Consider the following 18,803-nt stretch of genomic DNA (forward strand, 5'->3'; position numbering starts at 1 on the left):
ATGCCCAGCTGCCTGTCTATGGCGGTTGCGCTATTTTGCATATTCAGTAGACGGTATTTAACATCTGGGTCATCTCCCGCCTCCTCATTTAGCTGCATTGCAGCTGGTCCCTCAGATAACGCTTCCTTGCAGCACTTGGTTTCAAAGTGCAGTTTAGTTTGTTTATTGTTACCTTTGCTCATTCTGTCTACGCAGGCCCAGGTCCTGTGATAATGATAGTTCTTAGTGAGGGCAGTTGTAGTAGGCAACTGGCGCTCCACACAGCGAGGGAACCAAGCCCAAGTTACCTCACAGATGGGTTAGAGCACCTTTCATGAGTTGTAGAATTGGTTCCACAGCCCTCGACGGGCTACGATCCTTGATGGGACCAAAGTGTGAGGACTAGTAAGGATCTGCCACCTGGCTCGGGCTCTGGGTGCCACTAGGCCAAGACTGTACCGGCCAATCCCTGGGTGCTTTATCTAGCAGCCAGACCCCCATGTACAGGTCAGACATTCCTCCCTGCTACAGTGCCTGCCCAGACACCGGGCCCACAGGATGGTGCGATTATGGGCACACATGGCGAGCCGTTCCCCCAGTAGCTCCATGGCCAGCCCTGCTCCCCACAAATTCTTAAGAGACCAGCCGGTCCACGTATTGCATCTTCCCAGTCCCTGCGATCTCGCCTATTCTCCCCTGCACACAGGCAGGCCTCGGGGACCACTATTTTTTGTAGTTAATGCAGGCTCTTGGGACTGTGATCAAGTGCTCCAAGGCATGACGCTCCCGCAGTGACATCCGCACTTCCTGCAGCTTTCCAGGGGCCCAGATCAGGCCAAAAGATTTCTCGAGCGTAGTCTTGCTGATTTCGTAATCCGGTCAGGCTGCGGAGGTTACCATTTTGTGCTGCACGGGCCATCGATCTGGGCCTGCAAGTTTGTGGTTTAAGTTTATCCTGGAAGTCCCCACAACAGTCCAGCAGCTCATGAGAAATCTGAGAGCACAGTTCACCCTCACTACTCGTAAGGTGCCCCGTCTCTTGACAATAATGACAAATACATGTCCCCAGCACAAGGAGCTTCACACGAGTGCAGCTATCTTGGCACCAGGCACACAGCGGCCCCAGTCAACACAAGCTTTGGTATTTATTACTGTTTTTTTTATTTTTTTTTACTTAGACTTAACGGCAGTCTAATTTGGAACGTGCCTCTGCAATTCACATCAGCCTTTATCTTGTTTAGCACTGAGTAATACTTGCACCTCAAGCTAGAGTGATTTATAAACCGTGAACTATGTAACTTTAATATGCACAATCACTCTTGCCTCCAGGGCTTACGCTACATGTTATAAACCCACATGCGTACACTCAGTAACTCTATGGTGTATCTAACAGCAGTGCTATCTGTGAGGTCAACAATGATAACATCAATGATGTCACTTAACATACTATGACTCGTGTAATATGGGAGATCATAAGCAGTGCATTACGTAGCCCAAAATTATAATTAGCTCAGAATATATACAAATAACTGGTAAATTTCAGTGTTTGTTTTTTTTTTAAATATTTGTTTTATCTTATTTCCACATTAACCTACATAGTCGCAAACATTTTTGAGATCTAATTCGCTGAGAAAACCAAAGGTTACAGAGGCAATAGAAATTCAGCACTTATAACTATACTTATCTTAAGAAACTATAACTCGTGGCCTAAAGTTACTTTATGGCATGAGTTATAGTTTCTACAGATAAGTATAACTATAGGTATAACTGCAACTGCTAAATTTCTATGGTTTTGTATGGGTAAAGGGTCAACCTAACTGTAACGTCCCTGTAACCTTTGGCTTTCTCAGTGCATTTCTAGGTTTTTCTCTAAAGTAATATATAATTACCGTACGCTAATACAACCACCACCGCGCACAGCCGAAAGCTTGGCCTGTGGCCAGGCCCTGCAGTCAACCCCTCTGCATGCACCCAACCGCATGCTGTGCATGGCCTTTGGCCGTGCACGTCGAGGGATTCGTGTGTTAATGGTTGTATATATATATATTTTTTTTTTTGTCTGCTTTGGATCTGTAGATCCATCATAATTTTACACATGCTGTGGTGGTTCTCTGCATCGGCTGTAAAAAACTAAATTGGCAAGATTTTTGCTCTTGACTCCTATGACCCCTTATATATTTTTCCAACTTTTTTCTTCCCTCCCCCAACCAAAGTGAGAAAGAAAATGACGGCCGCAGCTTTTCTTTCAGGTTGCAGCCAGCCAATCAGGGCCTTGCTTGTGGCCTGGGATCTGTGGAATCCCCACGAGTGGATACACTAAGGATCCGCATCACTACATATCTATATTTTATTTCCTTTTATTACTCCAAAACTACTTGTTGGAAATGGCCCTTTTTGAAGGTTACCCCAAACGTTTTGCCTTCTTCATCCTCTTTTGCTGACTTTGTTTTTGTTGGCCTTAGGACTCTGAGCACTTTACCATTTCTGACCAATGCTAAATTGCATGTGCTCTCTGTTCTGAATATGGTAACATTGGTTTAGACCGGTTTGGAATATTTAATGTACTTGTAAATCCCTTGTAAAGTGGTATACCATACCCAAGGCTTGACAAGTAAATGCTACTAGCCGGCATGCAGCACTGATTGTGCCACGCACTTCAGTAGACCTTAAACATGTCTCAAGCCTGTCACTGCAAAGCCTGTGACTGCAGTTTCACTACCAATTCGACTTCACATTTAAAACCTCCTCTCAAGCCTTAAACTTCTCTTTTATTGCACATAGATCACCCCTAAGGTAGGCCTTTGTGAGCCCATAGGGCAGGATGCTATGTAAGTAAAAGGCAGGACATGTAGTTTTAAGTTTTACATTTAGTGGAAATGAAAAACTCCCAAATTTGTTTATCTGTACTGTGAGGCCTACATCTCTCATAGGCTATCATTGGGAATTTCTTAACAAACCTTTGAGTTGTAATTCCTGATCAGAAAGGAGTAGTTGCATCATGTTGCGAGTCATTAGAGTGGTAAGGCCAAATAATATTTACTGGTAAAGTTAGATTTAACACTACTATTTTAGAAATGTCACTTTTAGAATGTGGACATTGCTCTGCTCTTACTGCTTTGTGTGCCTGACAGCCTGTCTCCAATACATGTCTGGGTTGGGCTAGGTGACAGCTACATTTGTGCATTTCCTCCAGACAGCCACAACACAGATCACTCAACTGCATCTGCATTCATCTGCATATTGAGGTGTGTTCCTGGCCAGGAAGGATAGGAAGAGTCCACACTTACACTTCAAAGGGTAGCGGTCTGACACCACACAAAGTACTGATTATCTCCCAAAGATAGCCTGGCAGACAGGGCTGGGAAAAAAGTATCTCTGTGCACGTCAGGGAGCTGCTCTGAAGTCATCTCTGCTTCAAAGGCACATTTGGATAAAAGTACTGGGTCAGTGATCCTACCAAATCAAATCACTACTGGACCTGGGAATAACTCTGTTGGAGTAAAGACTGCTGTGCTTTAAGGACTGCAATTCTGCCCGGACTGACTGTTCGAAGGAACTGCTTCTCTGCTTTGCTGAGCTGCACTGCTGCCTGCTGATCTCTGCCCTGCCTAGGACAAGGACTCAACCCATCCTGCTGAACCAGAGTGACTCCAAAGGCTTGATGGCTTCGCCCCTGTTCTCCTGCAGTCTCAGGGACATCAAAGAATGTCTGCAACTCTCCTGGTGCTGCTGGACTTTGCCATCTGCGAGTCCTACCCTTGCCTGAGGTGCCCCTCTCCAGTCCTGGGCCTCAGGAGTGGGTTCTACAGCTGATGCCTGCAGAAACCGGCACATTACCTTGAGTGTCAGTAAAATTTTGCTGCATCGTACTTTGAAGCCTACGCAGAGGCTGTTAGACAGCAGATTCAGTCTGCGGGGCCCGATGACGACCCATTCTATTCACTTCAACAGAGTTGGAATCTGACGCAAGGTCTGCCTGTGAGGATCAGAACCGACACATTGTACCCTTGACGTCGACCCGTTGCTCCACCAAAGGTACTGTTTCAGCGGACCCTGCGTGGGTTCTGTAGCTGGCCTAACCCTCCATCACGGTCAGCTTTACACATTGCCTCCTAATTTACACCTGACTGCTCTATGCAAAGCTACCAGAAGGTGGGCATAGGTTAATTTATTGTGTGTATCTGACTTACCCAGACTAGGATCGTGGTCCTTAGTGGACAGGGTTCACACCTCTGCCAACTAGATACCTAACTTTTAACAATACTGAACAGATTTACACCAAATATCAAAAATAAATATTTCTGGACCAAGATCCCTCTTTCTGCTAAATCTGCTGTAAATCCGTCCAGCGGTTTGGGCTGTAGTTGTATTAAAAATTGGAATATCCCCATACACATAACATGGCGAAAAATGTTTTGGGACCCCCCCCTTTGTCTTTGCCCCGGCATGACGACTCACCCCCAAACTTTCCAGACAGCAGCTAAACGACTAAGCGCAGGAGTTTTGAAACTTTCGAGAAGATTCAGCAAACAAAACAAAAATTATTAGGAAAACAAAAAACGCTTTGTACATGGGTAAAGCTGGTGCTAACTATAAACCGGCATTAGGAAATTATGTATGTATGTGTGTTATATATATATATATATATGGCAAATGTCACTTACCCAGTGTACATCTGTTCGTGGCATGTTGAGCTGCAGATTCACATGCTGTTTACTGTTCCTGCCATCTAATGTTGGGCTCGGAGTGTTACAAGTTGTTTTTCTTCGAAGAAGTCTTTTCAAGTCACAGGACCGAGTGACTCCTCCCTTTCGGCTCCATTGCGCATGGGCATCGACTCCATCTTAGATTGTTTTCCCGGCATAGGGTGAGGTAGGGGTGGTAGAATGAGGATACTAAAGATGTCCATGCAATGGAATAGATATGTATGTACATAGTTTGTGGTAAAGGAATATTTATTTACATATATACAATTTAAATGCAACTTAAACGGCTACAGGCTCTCGGGGAGGTGGGAGGGTGCATGTGAATCTGCAGCGCAACATGCCACGTACAGATGTACACTGGGTAAGTGACATTTTCCGTTCAATGGCATGTGTAGCTGCAGATACACATGCTGTGCATAGACTACAAAGCAGTAATCCTCCCGAAAGCGGTGGTCAGCCTGTAGGAGTTGAAGTTATTTGAAATAATGTCCTTAATACAGCCTGTCCTACTGTGGCTTGTTGTGTTGCTAACACATCTACACAGTAATGTTTAGTAAAGGTATGAGGTGTAGACCAAGTGGCTGCTTTACAAATCTCTCATATTGGTATATTACCTAAAAAGGCCATTGTTGCTCCTGTCTTTCTAGTGGAGTGTGCCCTTGATGTAATGGGTAATTCCCTTTTAGCTTTGAGGTAACAGGTCTGAATGCATTTGACTATCCATCTGCATCTGGCTATGCCCTGTTTGGATATAGGGTTACCAGCATGGGGTTTTTGGTAAGCAACGAACAATTGCTTAGTTTTACGAAATGATTTTGTTCTGTCTATGTAATACATTAGCGCTCTTGTAGTGTCTAATGTATGCAGTGCTCTTTCTGCTACCGAGTCTGGTTGTGGGAAGAAGACTGGGAGCTCTACTGTTTGGTTTAGATGAAACGGTGAAATGACTTTTGGTAAAAAGTTTGGATTTGTGCGGAGAATCACCTTATGTTTGTGTATTTGTATAAATGTTTCTTCTATAGTAAACGCCTGTATTTCGCTAACTCTTCGTAGTGAAGTGATGGCTATTAGAAAAGCTATCTTCCAAGTTAAGAATTGGATTTAGCAAGAGTGCATGGGTTCAAAAGGTGGGCCCATGAGTCGTGTAAGTACAATATTAAGATTTCACGAGCGTATTGGTGGGGTTCTTGGAGGTATGATCCTTTTTAGTCCTTCCATAAAGGCTTTAATAACTGGGATTCTAAAAAGTGACTTTGTATGTTTAATCTGCAGGTAAGCAGAGATTGCGGTGAGATGAATTTTGATTGAAGAAAAAGCGAGATTTGCTTTTTGTAGCTGTAGTAAGTAACTCACAATGTTTTGTATGGAGGCCTCTAACGGTGTGATTTGGTTTGCTTGGCAGTAGAAAACAAACCTTTTCCATTTATTAGCATAACAATGCCTTGTTGTCGGTTTTCTTGCCTGTTTAATGACTTCCATACACTCGTTTGAAAGGTTTAGATAGCCAAATTCTAAGAATTCAGGAGCCAGATTGCTAGGTTGAGTGATGCTGGATTGGGGTGTCTGATTTGTTGTTTGTGTTGTGTTAACAGATCTGGTCTGTTTGGGAGTTTGATGTGAGGTACTACTGAGAAGTCCAACAGTGTGGTGTACCACGGTTGGCAAGCCCACATTGGTGCTATGAGTATTAGTTTGAGTTTGTTTTGACTCAGTTTGTTGACTGGGAAAGGAATGAGTGGGAGAGGGGGAAAAGCGTAAGCAAATATCCCTGACCAACTGATCCATAGAGCATTGCCCTTGGACTGAGGTTGTGGGTACCTGGATGCGAAGTTTTGGCATTTTGCGTTTTGTCTTGTTGCAAACAGATCTATGTCTGGTGTCACCCAGCGGTAGAAGTAATCTTGTAGAATCTGGGGATGTATTTCCCACTTGTGAGTTTGCTGGTGATCACGACTGAGATTGTCAGCTAACCGATTGTGAATGCCTGGTATATATTGGCTATCAGGCGAATGTTGTTGTGAATTGCCCAATGCCAAATTGTTTGTGCTAGGAGGCACATTTGGGACGAGTGCCCCCCCCCCCCCCCCTGTTTGTTTAGATAGTACATTGTTGTCATATTGTCTGTTTTGACAAGAATGTGTTTGTGGACTAGAAGGGGTTGAAAAGCTTTTAGTGCTAGAGAGACTGCTAGTAGTTCTAAGAGATTTATGTGAAGTTGTTTTTGTTGATGGTCGCATTGACCTTGTATATTGTGATTGTCGAGGTGTGCTCCCCACCCAATCATGGAAGCGTCTGTTGTAATAATGGTGTGAGGCACTGGGTCTTGAAATGGCCGCCCTTTGTTTAAATTTACAGGGTTCCACCATTGAAGCGAAGAGTGTGTTTGGCGGTCTATCCCCACTAGATCTTGAAGTTGACCCTGTGCCTGCGTCCATTGTTTTGCTAGGCACTGTTGTAAGGGTCGCATGTGTAGCTGTGCGTTTGGGACAACAGCGATGCATGAGGACATCATGCCTAGTAGTTTCATTACGAACCTGACTGTGCACTGTAGGTCTGGTTGTATGCTTGACACTATATTTTGAAACTATTGAACTCTTTGTGGAGTTGGAGTGGCAATTTCTTTTTGCGTGTTGAGCGTGGCTCCCAAGTATTGTTGTATTTGGGATGGTTGCAAGTGAGATTTTTGGCAATTTATAGAAAACCCTAGTTTGTGTAGAGTATCTATTACATATTGCGTGTGACTTTGACACCGGTGATGAGTGTTGGCTTTTATTAGCCAATCGTCTAGATATGGGAATACGTGCATGTGATGTCTCCTTATATGAGCTGCTACTACTACAGCTAGGCATTTTGTAAATACTCTGGGTGCTGTTGTTATCCCGAAGGGCAATACTTTGAATTGGTAAAGGTTGCCCTGTATGACAAATCTGAGGCATTTCCTGTGAGATGGATGAATGGGTATATGGAAATATGCATCCTTTAGATCCAGTGTTGCCATGTATTCTCCCTGTTTTAGCAAGGGAACTACGTCTTGTAGTGTGACGATGTGGAAATGATCTGATGAAGAGGTTTAACGTCCTGAGATCTAGAATTGGTCTTAGTGATTTGTCTTTTTTGGGAATAAGGAAATATAGGGAGTAAACCCCTGTTCCTTTTTGATGGTGTGGTACTAGTTCTATGGCTTGTTTTGTTAATAGTGCTTGCACCTCTATTTGTAGTAGGTCTAGAGGTTGTGCTGACATTTTGTGCGTCCTGAGGGAACATCTGGAGGGAAATGTGTGAACTCTATGCAGTAACCACGTTGGATAATTGATAGAACCCATGTGTCCGTGGTAATGTCTGACCAATGTTTGTGGTATTTTGTTAATTTCCCCCCCACTGGTGATGCGTGTTGGGGAAGTGTGACATTGAAGTCACTGCTTGTTACTAGGGGTCTGCTTGGCAGGCTGAAACTTCCCCCTTGCTCTTGGGTATTGTCCCCTCTAAGAACCACGAAACCCCCCCTCTCTGGTACTGAGACTGGTAAGTGGGTTTTGTTTGGGAGGTGGATGGCTCTGAGGGTTGCTGTCTAAACCCTCCCCTAAACTGTGGCTTCCTAAATGTTCCCTTATACTGGGAAGAGTAGAGCACGCCCATGGCTTTGGCCATATCTGTGTCCTTTTTCATTTTTTCCTATCGCAGTGTCCACCTCCGGCCCAAACAGTTGCTGCTGGTTGAACGGCATGTTTAATACCGCTTGCTGTATTTCTGGTTTAAAACCAGAACTGCGTAGCCATGCATGCCTCCTGATGGTAACTCCTGTGTTGACAGTTCGTGCTGCTGTATCGGCAGAGTCCAGTGCAGAACGGATTTGGTTGTTGGAGATGGCTTGTCCCTCCTCCATCACCTGTTGAGCCCGTTTTTGATGTTCTTTTGGTGAATGCTGAATAATACCCTGCATTTCATCTCAATGTGCTCTGTCGTAACTGGCGAGGAGGGCTTGTGAATTGGAGATACGCCACTGGTTGGCCGCTTGCGATGCCACTCTTTCCTGCCACGTCGAATTTACGGCTTTCTTTATCAGGGGGTGGTGCATCCCCTGACGATTGAAAATTTGTCAGCTTTCTTGCGGCTCCCACTACAACAGAGTCCGGAGGGAGCTGCTGTGTAATAAACACAGGGTCTGACGGGGGAGGTTTATACTTTCTCTACCCTCGGTGTAGTGGCCCTTCCCTTGACCGGTTCCTGAAAAACCTGTTGTGCATGCTTAAGCATGCCTGGTAACACTGTCAGGCTTTGATATGAAACATGTGTGGATGCCAGTGTATTAAAAAGAAAGTCATCCTCCACTGGTTCTGAGTGCATAGTGACATTATGGAATGTCGCCACCATAGCCAGTACTTGCGTGTAGGATGTGCTATCCTCTGAAAGAGAAGGCTTTGAAGGATAACACTCAGGACTGTTGTCCGAAACTGGTGGGTCGTATAGGTCCCAGGGGTCTGCATCATCCTGCATCTGCACAGTATGTGTGGGTGACTGTGCTGTTGGTGTGCCAACTGGTGACCTTGTCCGTTGTGGCGAGTGAGGTGGCGAGATTTCTGGTGAGAAATGTGGGATTGGTGACCTTTCTCTAACCACCTTTGCTCTTGGCTGCTCAGTTTCAGTCTCTGCATGAAAAGCCAATTTTCTTTTAATCTTGAGCAGAGGGATGGTTTGAATTTTTCCAGTGTCCTTTTGGATTTGTAACCTTGGTTGAGTTTGGTCAAGCTCTTCCAAATCTAGCTCCTGCTCAAACCTGTGCCTCTCTAAGTTGTTGGGAGAGCCCATGTTCTTCTGTATAAGAAGTCTTTTTTGGCTCCGAAGCCGTTTTTTTCGGTACTGAAACACCCATGGATACGGTCGGTCTTGGCTCCGATAGGCTCTTTCGAGGCTTACTCGATTCGACCAATCGATGTCGACTCTTTTCGATGCCGGTTTCTCGACCCGAGTCAGAAGACTTCGGCACGATCTTGGCCTTTTTCGGTGCCGAAGATGTTATTTGGTCACCGCTTTTCTTGTGGGTCGAGCCATGGCCTTCCGGCAGTGGCGTCCCCGAGGCCTACTGTTTTTTCACCTGACTTTGGGGCTGGGTCGGGCAGGTGTACCACTTTTTGTCCTGCCGTCGGTGGCCGGTCTCTGTCTGAGTCGTCCAATTCCGAACCCTGGATCGAGATAGCCATCTCTTCCTCCTCGACGTCGAGGTGTTGTGTCAACTTCGATGCCATCTGCAAACGCCTTGCTCGTCGATCTCTTAAGGTCTTTTTCGACCGAAAAGCCTTGCAGGCCTCACAGGTATCCTATCTCTGTTCTGGCGACAAACACAGATTACAGACCCGATGCTGGTCTGTATAAGGATACTTGGCGTGGCACGTCGGACAGAAACAGAAGGGGGTCCGGTCCATGAGTCTTCGACGACGGGTGTGGTCGGACCGACCAGGGTTTGGTTGAGTGCAGAAGCCCCGAAGGCCTGCCGAAGCGGTTGTCTCGTCGGTGCCGATGTATCTATAGAAACCCGGTCCCGAACGCAATAATACCGAAGGATTTAGATGATTTTCTAAACTTTCCCGATTCGAATTACGGAGCGAAGAGGAACACGTCCGAACCCGATGGTGAAAAGAAAACAATCTAAGATGGAGTCGATGCCCATGCGCAATGGAGCCGAAAGGGAGGAGTCACTTGGTCCCTTGACTCGAAAAGACTTCTTCGAAGAAAAACAACTTGTAACACTCCGAGCCCAACACTAGATGGCAGGAACAGTGCACAGCATGTGTATCTGCAGCTACACATGCCATCGAACACATTATATATATATATATATATATATATATATATATATATATATATATATATACACACACACACACACTTAAAAAACTAAAGTTACAGACACTGACGCACACACTCGAAAACCCACTAAGACACTCCCAGAGCCACTCTCACACCCAGATACACATTGTCGCACCTATTCTCACACCCAGAGACAGACAGCAGCCAACTCCGTTGTGCATGACCAAAGGCCATTTGTAGCATTGGGGTGGGTGGTTGGGGGGGGGGTTGGCCCAACCCCTGCAGTGCACGGCCGAAGGCCAGGCCCTGTGGCCAACCCCGCTGTGTATTGCTGAAGGCAGTGCGCAAACGTGTGGTTGGGTGGTTATGAGGGTTAGCCAGAGGCCAGGCCATGCGGTCAACCGCCGCCACGCAAGGCAGAAGACTGTGCGTGGTAATGGTTGGATTAACATATAGTAATGAAAATTACTTTACATTACAAAAAACTGGAGAAATTCACTGAAAAAAAACCCAAAGGTTACAGTGATATTACGGTTAGGAAATAGAATTTTAAAAAACATAGAAATTCACTTAATGAAACAGAGGTTACAGGGACGTTATAGCTATGCTCACATTTTAAAGGTAACAAACCATAGAAAGTCACTGTTATAGTTAGAGTTATCTCAAGTAACTATAACTCGCGCCATCGTCATGCACTTCTAAATAGCCCATATAATATTTCAATCATGACATCTAAAATAACATCATAGATAACATCAATGTAACATTTGCAGTAAAATTATTAAACAGAAAACTGTGCATGGTGGGGTGCAAGTTATAGTTACCTTAGGGCATGAGTAACAGTTAGTTGGGGTAACTAACTATAACAGATGAATTTCTAAGGTCTGGAACATTTAAAATATGAGCATAACTATAAACGTCCCTGTAACATTTGTTTTTGTACTGTAGTGCAGAAGATGTCTGCAGCGCGGCAATGATAAAGAAAATTATTCTGTTTTTAAAGGCAGAAGCATTTTCTTTTGCAAAATAAAAGTCTGGAAGCGGAGAAATAGCTCTTTTGCATCCAGAATGTGATTATTTTGTGTTTTACTGTAACACCTCTGCTAATGGCATGGTTTGCTTTCACTTTTGATTGGTGCTCCGGGGGGGGGGGGGGGGTCATAACCCCTAATCTTGCGCCCATTTGCAGAAAGTCCACTAAAAAGTGGGGAAAGAGGATTTTATCTTTTTGGGGTAGGAACCCTACTCTTAGTGGACCAGGGCCTGTGCTCCTTTGCACCGGTAGGGAATGAAAGTCTTGCATGACCTGGTTTCATATGTTCCTTTTGCTGGCACCAGGCCCAGCCACACAAGTGGGACAGCAGTTTTAGCGGGGGAAGTGTGGGAATGCTAGATGGTAGTAATTTTGTGGATTCCCACACCTTTTGGAAGTTTCCAACACAGAAATGTGGGGAAAATGTGTTTTTTTGTTTGATTTTTTTTTTTTTTTTAACCAAAGTCTGAGGTTTACAGGGCACTGTAGGAAGGAAAACTCTGTAAGATCCACACAAGGTCCACCACTCAGGTCTTCATTGGTTGTCTAGTTCTGAAAAATATCTAAGTTTGGTAGAATTGCCAAGGTACCGGCCAAGCCCAGGACTAAATACTGCAGCAACCACCATCGCCAAATCAAGCCAATTTTTCACAGGAAATGACGATACTTCACTTTGCATTTAGGTGTCCATTCTGTCATAAGTGCAAGGCCGAGGGAAAAAGTGGGTAGCAGTTTTAGTTTCCAGAAAAGTGTTGTAACACTTGGAGGTAGGAATTTTGTGGATAAGCACAAATTCCTAAACTTTCCCTCACAGAAGTGTGGATGATTTTAGGCAAGTTTTAGGTTTGCTAGGCACTGTAGGTAATAAAACATTATGAGATTCACAGAAGGCACACATACTGAACTCCCCCAGGAGCCTAGTTCTCAAAAACGTCTGGGTTTGGGTGTTTTACCTGGATGGCAGCTGAGCTGAGGCCCAAAATCCTCAGTTAACCACCAGTTAAAAAAAAAAAAAAAGGTTTTCAAGTGGAAAATTTGTATCTGCTCATGTTGCGTTTCATGGCCTTTACTGTTGCCGGCACTGGGCCTACCAACACAAGAGGGGTACCGGATATCACCTGGAAATCCAGTGGAAAGACTTCCAGGCATATTGTCTAAAAATGACACTGTCCATAGCACGGGGAACAGAACATGTAGAGTCCAATCAAGAAAGCAGAATGCATTTCACAGCCTATTGACCATCATTTAATGGCTCAATGAAGGCGGTGCACGTGTCCTCTGGCAAAGACGGCAAGTCATGTCCCAAATGGTGCCTGTGTAATGACCCCAAACACAAACTGCATTCAGAAAGCATAATGCAAAACTGTAGAAAACAAAAAAATACTTTTTTGCCCCCAGTGTCAATTCTTTTTAATCCTTCATCCACTAGAGAGGAAGGAAAAGAAGTTGGATGTTTTATACTCCTAGCGGATTGTACTACAAGGCTTTCCAAGCCCTACTGCTGGAAGGCATCATTTTGCTGCAAGTTATCTCATAGCTGGAGCAGAAAATGGTTTTAACCAAGTAACCAGGAATCATTCTGTCACCATATCATGGCTGAAAGGCAACAAAGGATCAAAGGTCAAAAGCCCAGGTTGCAAAATGTCTGTGGAGGTTACCCTTCATCTCTTCTGGGGGCAGAAGCAATTCCAGGACTTCCAAAGTCCTGTAAACTGCTACAAAGAAGGCACTTTTCTCCATATGGAGCCCTAAAAACTGAATCCAGGTTGGACTCCAGAGAGGTATCCAAGCCACTGGCATTTCTTAAATTGTGATAAAGGCAATCATCTTCAGAAGAAGTTGGAAGCAAAGTTTCTACCTCCTCCGCATCGTCATCATCATCATCATCATCATCATCATCATGTGGGTCATGTTGGGGAACTTGAATGGCGTCCAACCCAAAAATGTCCTTGATCCTCTGGAAGTAATGATGTCAAGGCAGAGGGACTGGAGGGGAGCCTTAATCATCCCCGGCATTTGGTTTGATATTACCTAGATATTGGGGGGCTCTAGTTTTGGGTGGTTATAGATCGGAGGCTTGAGCCAGTGGCGGATCCAGAGACACCATAATGGTAGTCGCCACTAATGAAGAAGCCGGGGTGTGGCCTGCCACATAGGTGTGGAGAAGCAGATCGGTGTCATTGCCTGAGCTGACTCAATCAATCAACAGTTATAAAGCGCGGCTTATCACCCAGAGCCAGGCTGGCTGACTTCATTGTCAGTCAACAGCCAGCTGAAGTTTGACTTTGGGGATCAAAAAGACCTTAGGGCAAAAAGGTAGACCGCAGGGAGCTGCCATGAACTTAACATCTGCAGCCTGGCCTCCTTGAAGGCCGCACACTGCTGCAGCATGAAGATGGTTTGGAGAACTCTGGGTACATATTCTCCAAGTTCAGCAGTGGATCCATGTCAAACACCAAAGACAGGGTCAGGGCTGATTGACCTCCACCTAGATGGTGAGCGTCTGACATGAAAGAGGCATTGCTGCGTTTCTTTAGCTTATCGACTTGTCCTTGGACTCCTTTCAATTTGACTTCGGACCCATCTAATGAGGGCAGGCTCAACTGAGACCAACCTTGATTCTTGTGTTCAGTGGCACAGGGCTTGGTCTCTCTGTACTTGAAGGCCTTGGAGTCATGCTTTGTCCCAAGGCACCATTAACAGACATTGTGTGGGTCCATCGCCTACATATGCGTCCAAAACCTGTGGCATGGCTTGAAATCTGCATCTTAGGGGTGACATCACTACACACTGTCAAAAGTAAAGAATTCAGTAAAAATCTGAATTATGAAGAAGCAGGGCACCAGATCCGTATCTTCAGGCACAGAAAAAGAGAAACTAACGTCAGTGTGCAGGGATGGCTCCATTATACAGCTCAGTATCTTCATGTCTGGAGGTGGGATTGAGTTGCTAAGGAGGCTGATGTCCCCACTTGTCAAAGCCCATGACCAAATTGCAAGACTTTCAGTATCCAGTCTGACATGGGGGAAAATTCACGAGGTGAGGCATCTGCGATTTCAAGTATCCACCACAAGTGCACCATATCAGAAATAAGACCCACATGCCAAGTAACAGCCATATTTTATGTATATCTATGAAATGGCATCAAAGTTATTAGCCAATCAAACATTTTGGCCCCCTCCTTTACTTTAAGTTTGCTCTCCTCCCTTTTTCGGATCTCACTCAAACCCAAAGTCAGTCCCTGTACTTAACTTATGAACAGCCTTCAAAATTTAATGCAGATTTATTAAGCAATGCCAAAGTTATCAGCAAATTAAAACTTTCTTGTTGTTGCATTTAACTACAGTTCCGTTGACGGAGTTTCATAAAACACAAAACATCAAGAATAAGCTATACATGCTTACTGTGTAGCTGAGCCAAACCAAATCAATGCATTTTTTGGACTCCCTTTTTAACTTTGCCCCCCGTCTTCGGGAATGCATTAAACTCAAGAGTCCTGCAGAGGACATCACCTGCAAAGAACCTGTCAAATGTAGCACGGATTCAGTAAACAGCACCAAACTTATTAGCACAAGAAAAGCTTGCACCTCCTTTTTAGTTTTGCCCCCACCCCTAATAGCCTCCAATAGATTTTCAGTTTTACTTGGGAACTGGTAACACATTGTGCGCCTTAATTCTCCAGATGGCTTCCAGCCACGATGTTACATGAACAAAATTACAGCTTATGGCTCTTTAAATCAGGCATTTGTATTGGGCCAGCTGGAATATAAATCCCCTCCCTCCTTCCAAGGCTCTAGTAACAGTTTAAGCTACAGGAGGAGGGATGGGTGAAGGTTCACTGTTTTCACTCATCAACAGCCTTTGCCTCTCTCGCTACCCTACGCAATCCATACATCCTGGAGAGGTAGGGGAGAGTCAGAGGGTGAGGATTATAACTTTGAAATGACAACAGCAGGCCTAGCTATACCAATGATTATACCCACTACTGTTCCACTGTCTTCAATGGCGTTCTCAACAGTCGACTGGTCTAATATTACTTATACTTTGTCTTTGTGCTAGATATATGTGTAGATAAATTAAATGGTCTTCTTAATGGTATCCAGAACATAATATGAACTGGGTAACTACTGTGGTCTACACTTGGATTGGTGTACGACTATGGAGAAACTAATCATTTTGATGTCAATAAAGACATGGTGAGCCAATTATACCCACATGTAGCAGCAGTGCATATGAAGAAAAAGAAAAAGCAAATCCACATGAGACGAATTTCTTACTTGCCAGAGTTCATAAATCTCCTTCTTCATGTCTTCCGATAACAACTGCGTCAACTGCCTCATGGCTTCCTAGAAAAAAGAAACTAACACGATCATCTTAAAAATCCGTCATTATTTAATTTGCATATTTTGATGAAAATGAAGCACCATGTCTAGTACCACCACCAGGAGGCAGAAAACTTGCTTAAGCTCTTTTCTCCAAAGAAGGACCAAAGCTAAACACCAGATAAATGTATTTCATATGAAAGATAGTTGTATGATATCTATGTACAAAATGTGAAAGTTGTACATTAACAATTTGCTTGATACAAAATCTACTAGTCAGAATCGAACTTCAAACGTGTTTTCACAATATAGCATGCAGGATTCATCATGAGTCAATTATGCCAAAAGCATAATCATGGCATAAATTTTTATTTTATTTTTAAAAGCACTAGTAGACCAGGCATGGAGATAATTTTACTTTTCTGCTTGTGCACAAACACTTTCATACAAGGGAGATATTTAATGATTCCTGACATTGCAGCTGTAGGAAATATGACTTAATAGGAGAGCACGAAAACCAACAGACAGATTTTAAAAATTCAAAGTAATTTAGACATGCTCAGCAACGGAACCTTTTTCTAAGTTTTGCAACTCTAAAACTGTTGCTTTAAATGATAATCTAATTTGATATAAATATTGAAGATTCTTCTTTTGAAATCGGAAAGCCACACCTGTTCGGGGAGTTTGAATAGATTTGCATTTGACCCAGCTGCCTCTTCATCTTGCCCTCAATGCTTTCCCTGTCTCCCAATTCCTCCCCGAATTCTAACAATATTGCAGATGACTCTTTCTGCATCAGTAGCAAATCTAGCTCTCGGTCCCCTTTTCGAAGTATCTTGCTTGCTAATTCCACGGCAACGGTTATGACACATTCTTAAAGATTGTTATTTCAGCACCCAGATACAGAGACTGGCGTCTCTAGGCTAGATCTCAAGTAGACTTTTGCTCTAAATAAAAATATATTGAATATGATAATCCAAATATTGGGCCTTAATCCCAAAAACATTTCCATGGTTACAGTTTTTGGTTGCCTTAGTTCACTCAATTCCAATAAACCTCAAACAAAAGTTGTTCAGGAATAATTTTCTATAGTGTTTGTTTCTAGCAACAACTTCGCCATCTCACGCCATTCTGAAAGATGTTAAACTTTACGTAACCAGTTTAACAAAAATCAAGTCTTAATGCGAATGCCCCAGCTCTTGGCTTGGTAGCGCAATTAGTTCTCCTCTTTGTCACAATATGAAACTTGAAGTCACATGGCACAACAGAGGAAGAAAATGAGTTACCCACCTGTAACTACAGTTCTCCAGTATTGGTATATTTCATAGATTCACATGCTTGAATCATCCCTGAAGTGAGAGTCCCCATGTATCTTAAAACAGCAGCGTAGAGAAACTGTACATACAAAACAATTCCAAAGTGTATTAGCTGTACCTATCTGCTTCATTAGAAAAGACTTAAAGTCCAACCAATCATGCGACAGCACACTCTAGAACCCTCAACACAGAAGCTCCAGTCTCGGATTTTCTAGCACAAGTGGAAGAAATGTAAAGGAGACATAAGTAGAGCCTCTATGGGGAGGAGGGTGGGTCGCATGTGAATCTATGAACAATACCAATACTGGAGAACTGTAGTTATGGGTCAGTAACTCATTTTCTTCTCCAGTATTGGATCTTTCATAGATTCACATGCTTGAATCACAACAGCAAGCAGTTTGAAAATATTATGCATTTATGCTCATCATACATTGTGTTTGTGGGTAAGAATGATAACATAAAAGCAGCAAAAGTAATATCACAAAAGGAATAATAGTAATAATAATGTTAATTATAATAATAATAAGCAATTATACATTGATCATGTGTGGTGCCCATTATATAAATCGAGAGAAACAAAAACGGAGGCTCACCTTACTGAAATAGCTGTTGTAACACAGCCTGCCCGATTGCTGCATCACTGCGATACGATGAGTCTAAACAATAGTTTTGAGTGAACGTGTGTACACTCTTCCACGGTTGCAGCACGACAAATCTGCTCCACTGGAATTCCTGTGAACAGTGCAGATGAAGTGAACACAGCTTTTGTCGAGTGTGCCTTCGTTGTGGAGGCAAGAGGTTCGCCAGCAGTAGAATGGCAAAACTGTATTGTTGCTGAAATCCATCTTGTAATGGCTGCTTTTGTAACAGCAGCACCTGTTCATGACTGTGCATACGCGACAAACAGCTGCTCTGATTTTCAAAAGGGTTTGGTATGGTGTAAATAAAATTTGAGACATCTTCTTATGTCTAAAGTATGCAGAGATTGCTCTGCTGGTGTGGTTGGGGAATGTCTATGTCCTCGAATTCAGGAGCCATGCATATAATCAAAGAGAGCCTGGATCTGGGTGGAGAACTTGACCCTGGTTCCTCTTCAGCAGAGTGTTTGTTGAGGAGGCGAATCAGTTCAGTCTCGAACAGGAGAAGAAGCTTAGTGAACCAGTGTTGCCTGGGCCTCCTGAGTGCTATCAGAATTAAATGGCACTTCTCTGCTTTAATCTTTCTAGGCATGGGGATGGGGAAAAGAGTATGCAAGTATCCCTGAACATCTCATTGAAAGGGCATTCCCCCATGATCCCAGGAGTGGGTGCTGACTGGCGTTAAACCAGCATTTGGTGTTTTCATTTGTAGCAAAAAGGTCTAATTCCAGCTTGCCCAGAAGGTGAAAGATTTTGTTGAGTTCTACTTGATCCAACTCACATTCGTGGCAACTCTCTGTGGATCTGCTGAGGTTGTCTGCCAATGTGTTGCTTGCCCCTGACACATGTTCGGGCTTCAGAGAGATGGTGTGTGCTGTCAGCCAGTTCAAAGGTGCTGTGCTTCTTTGGAGAGTGCTTGCGACCTTGTACCTCCCTGTATGTCTATACAATGCATGCTGATTGCGTTGTCCGTTCGAATCAGCAGTGCAGATCCTTGTATGCGA

At 43.9% G+C, this 18,803-nt stretch overlaps 1 protein-coding gene across 3 annotated transcripts in view; it reads right to left on the bottom strand.

Moving 5' to 3' along the window:
- Window positions 1–18,803, bottom strand: part of HDDC2 (HD domain containing 2) — a 152,463-nt gene that overhangs the window by 79,615 nt on the left and 54,045 nt on the right. For all 3 annotated transcript variants that reach the window (XR_011203733.1, XR_011203734.1, XM_069234807.1), the window contains exon 4: window positions 15,801–15,869. Coding sequence is in view for 1 of the 3 variants with exons in the window: in XM_069234807.1 (XP_069090908.1) it covers window positions 15,801–15,869 (69 nt within the window). In the remaining 2 variants the exon portion in view is untranslated. The remainder of the gene's footprint in view (window positions 1–15,800; window positions 15,870–18,803) is intronic.

The sequence above is a fragment of the Pleurodeles waltl genome, chromosome 5 (assembly GCF_031143425.1).
Source record: "Pleurodeles waltl isolate 20211129_DDA chromosome 5, aPleWal1.hap1.20221129, whole genome shotgun sequence".
Classification (NCBI taxonomy): Eukaryota; Metazoa; Chordata; class Amphibia; order Caudata; family Salamandridae; genus Pleurodeles; species Pleurodeles waltl.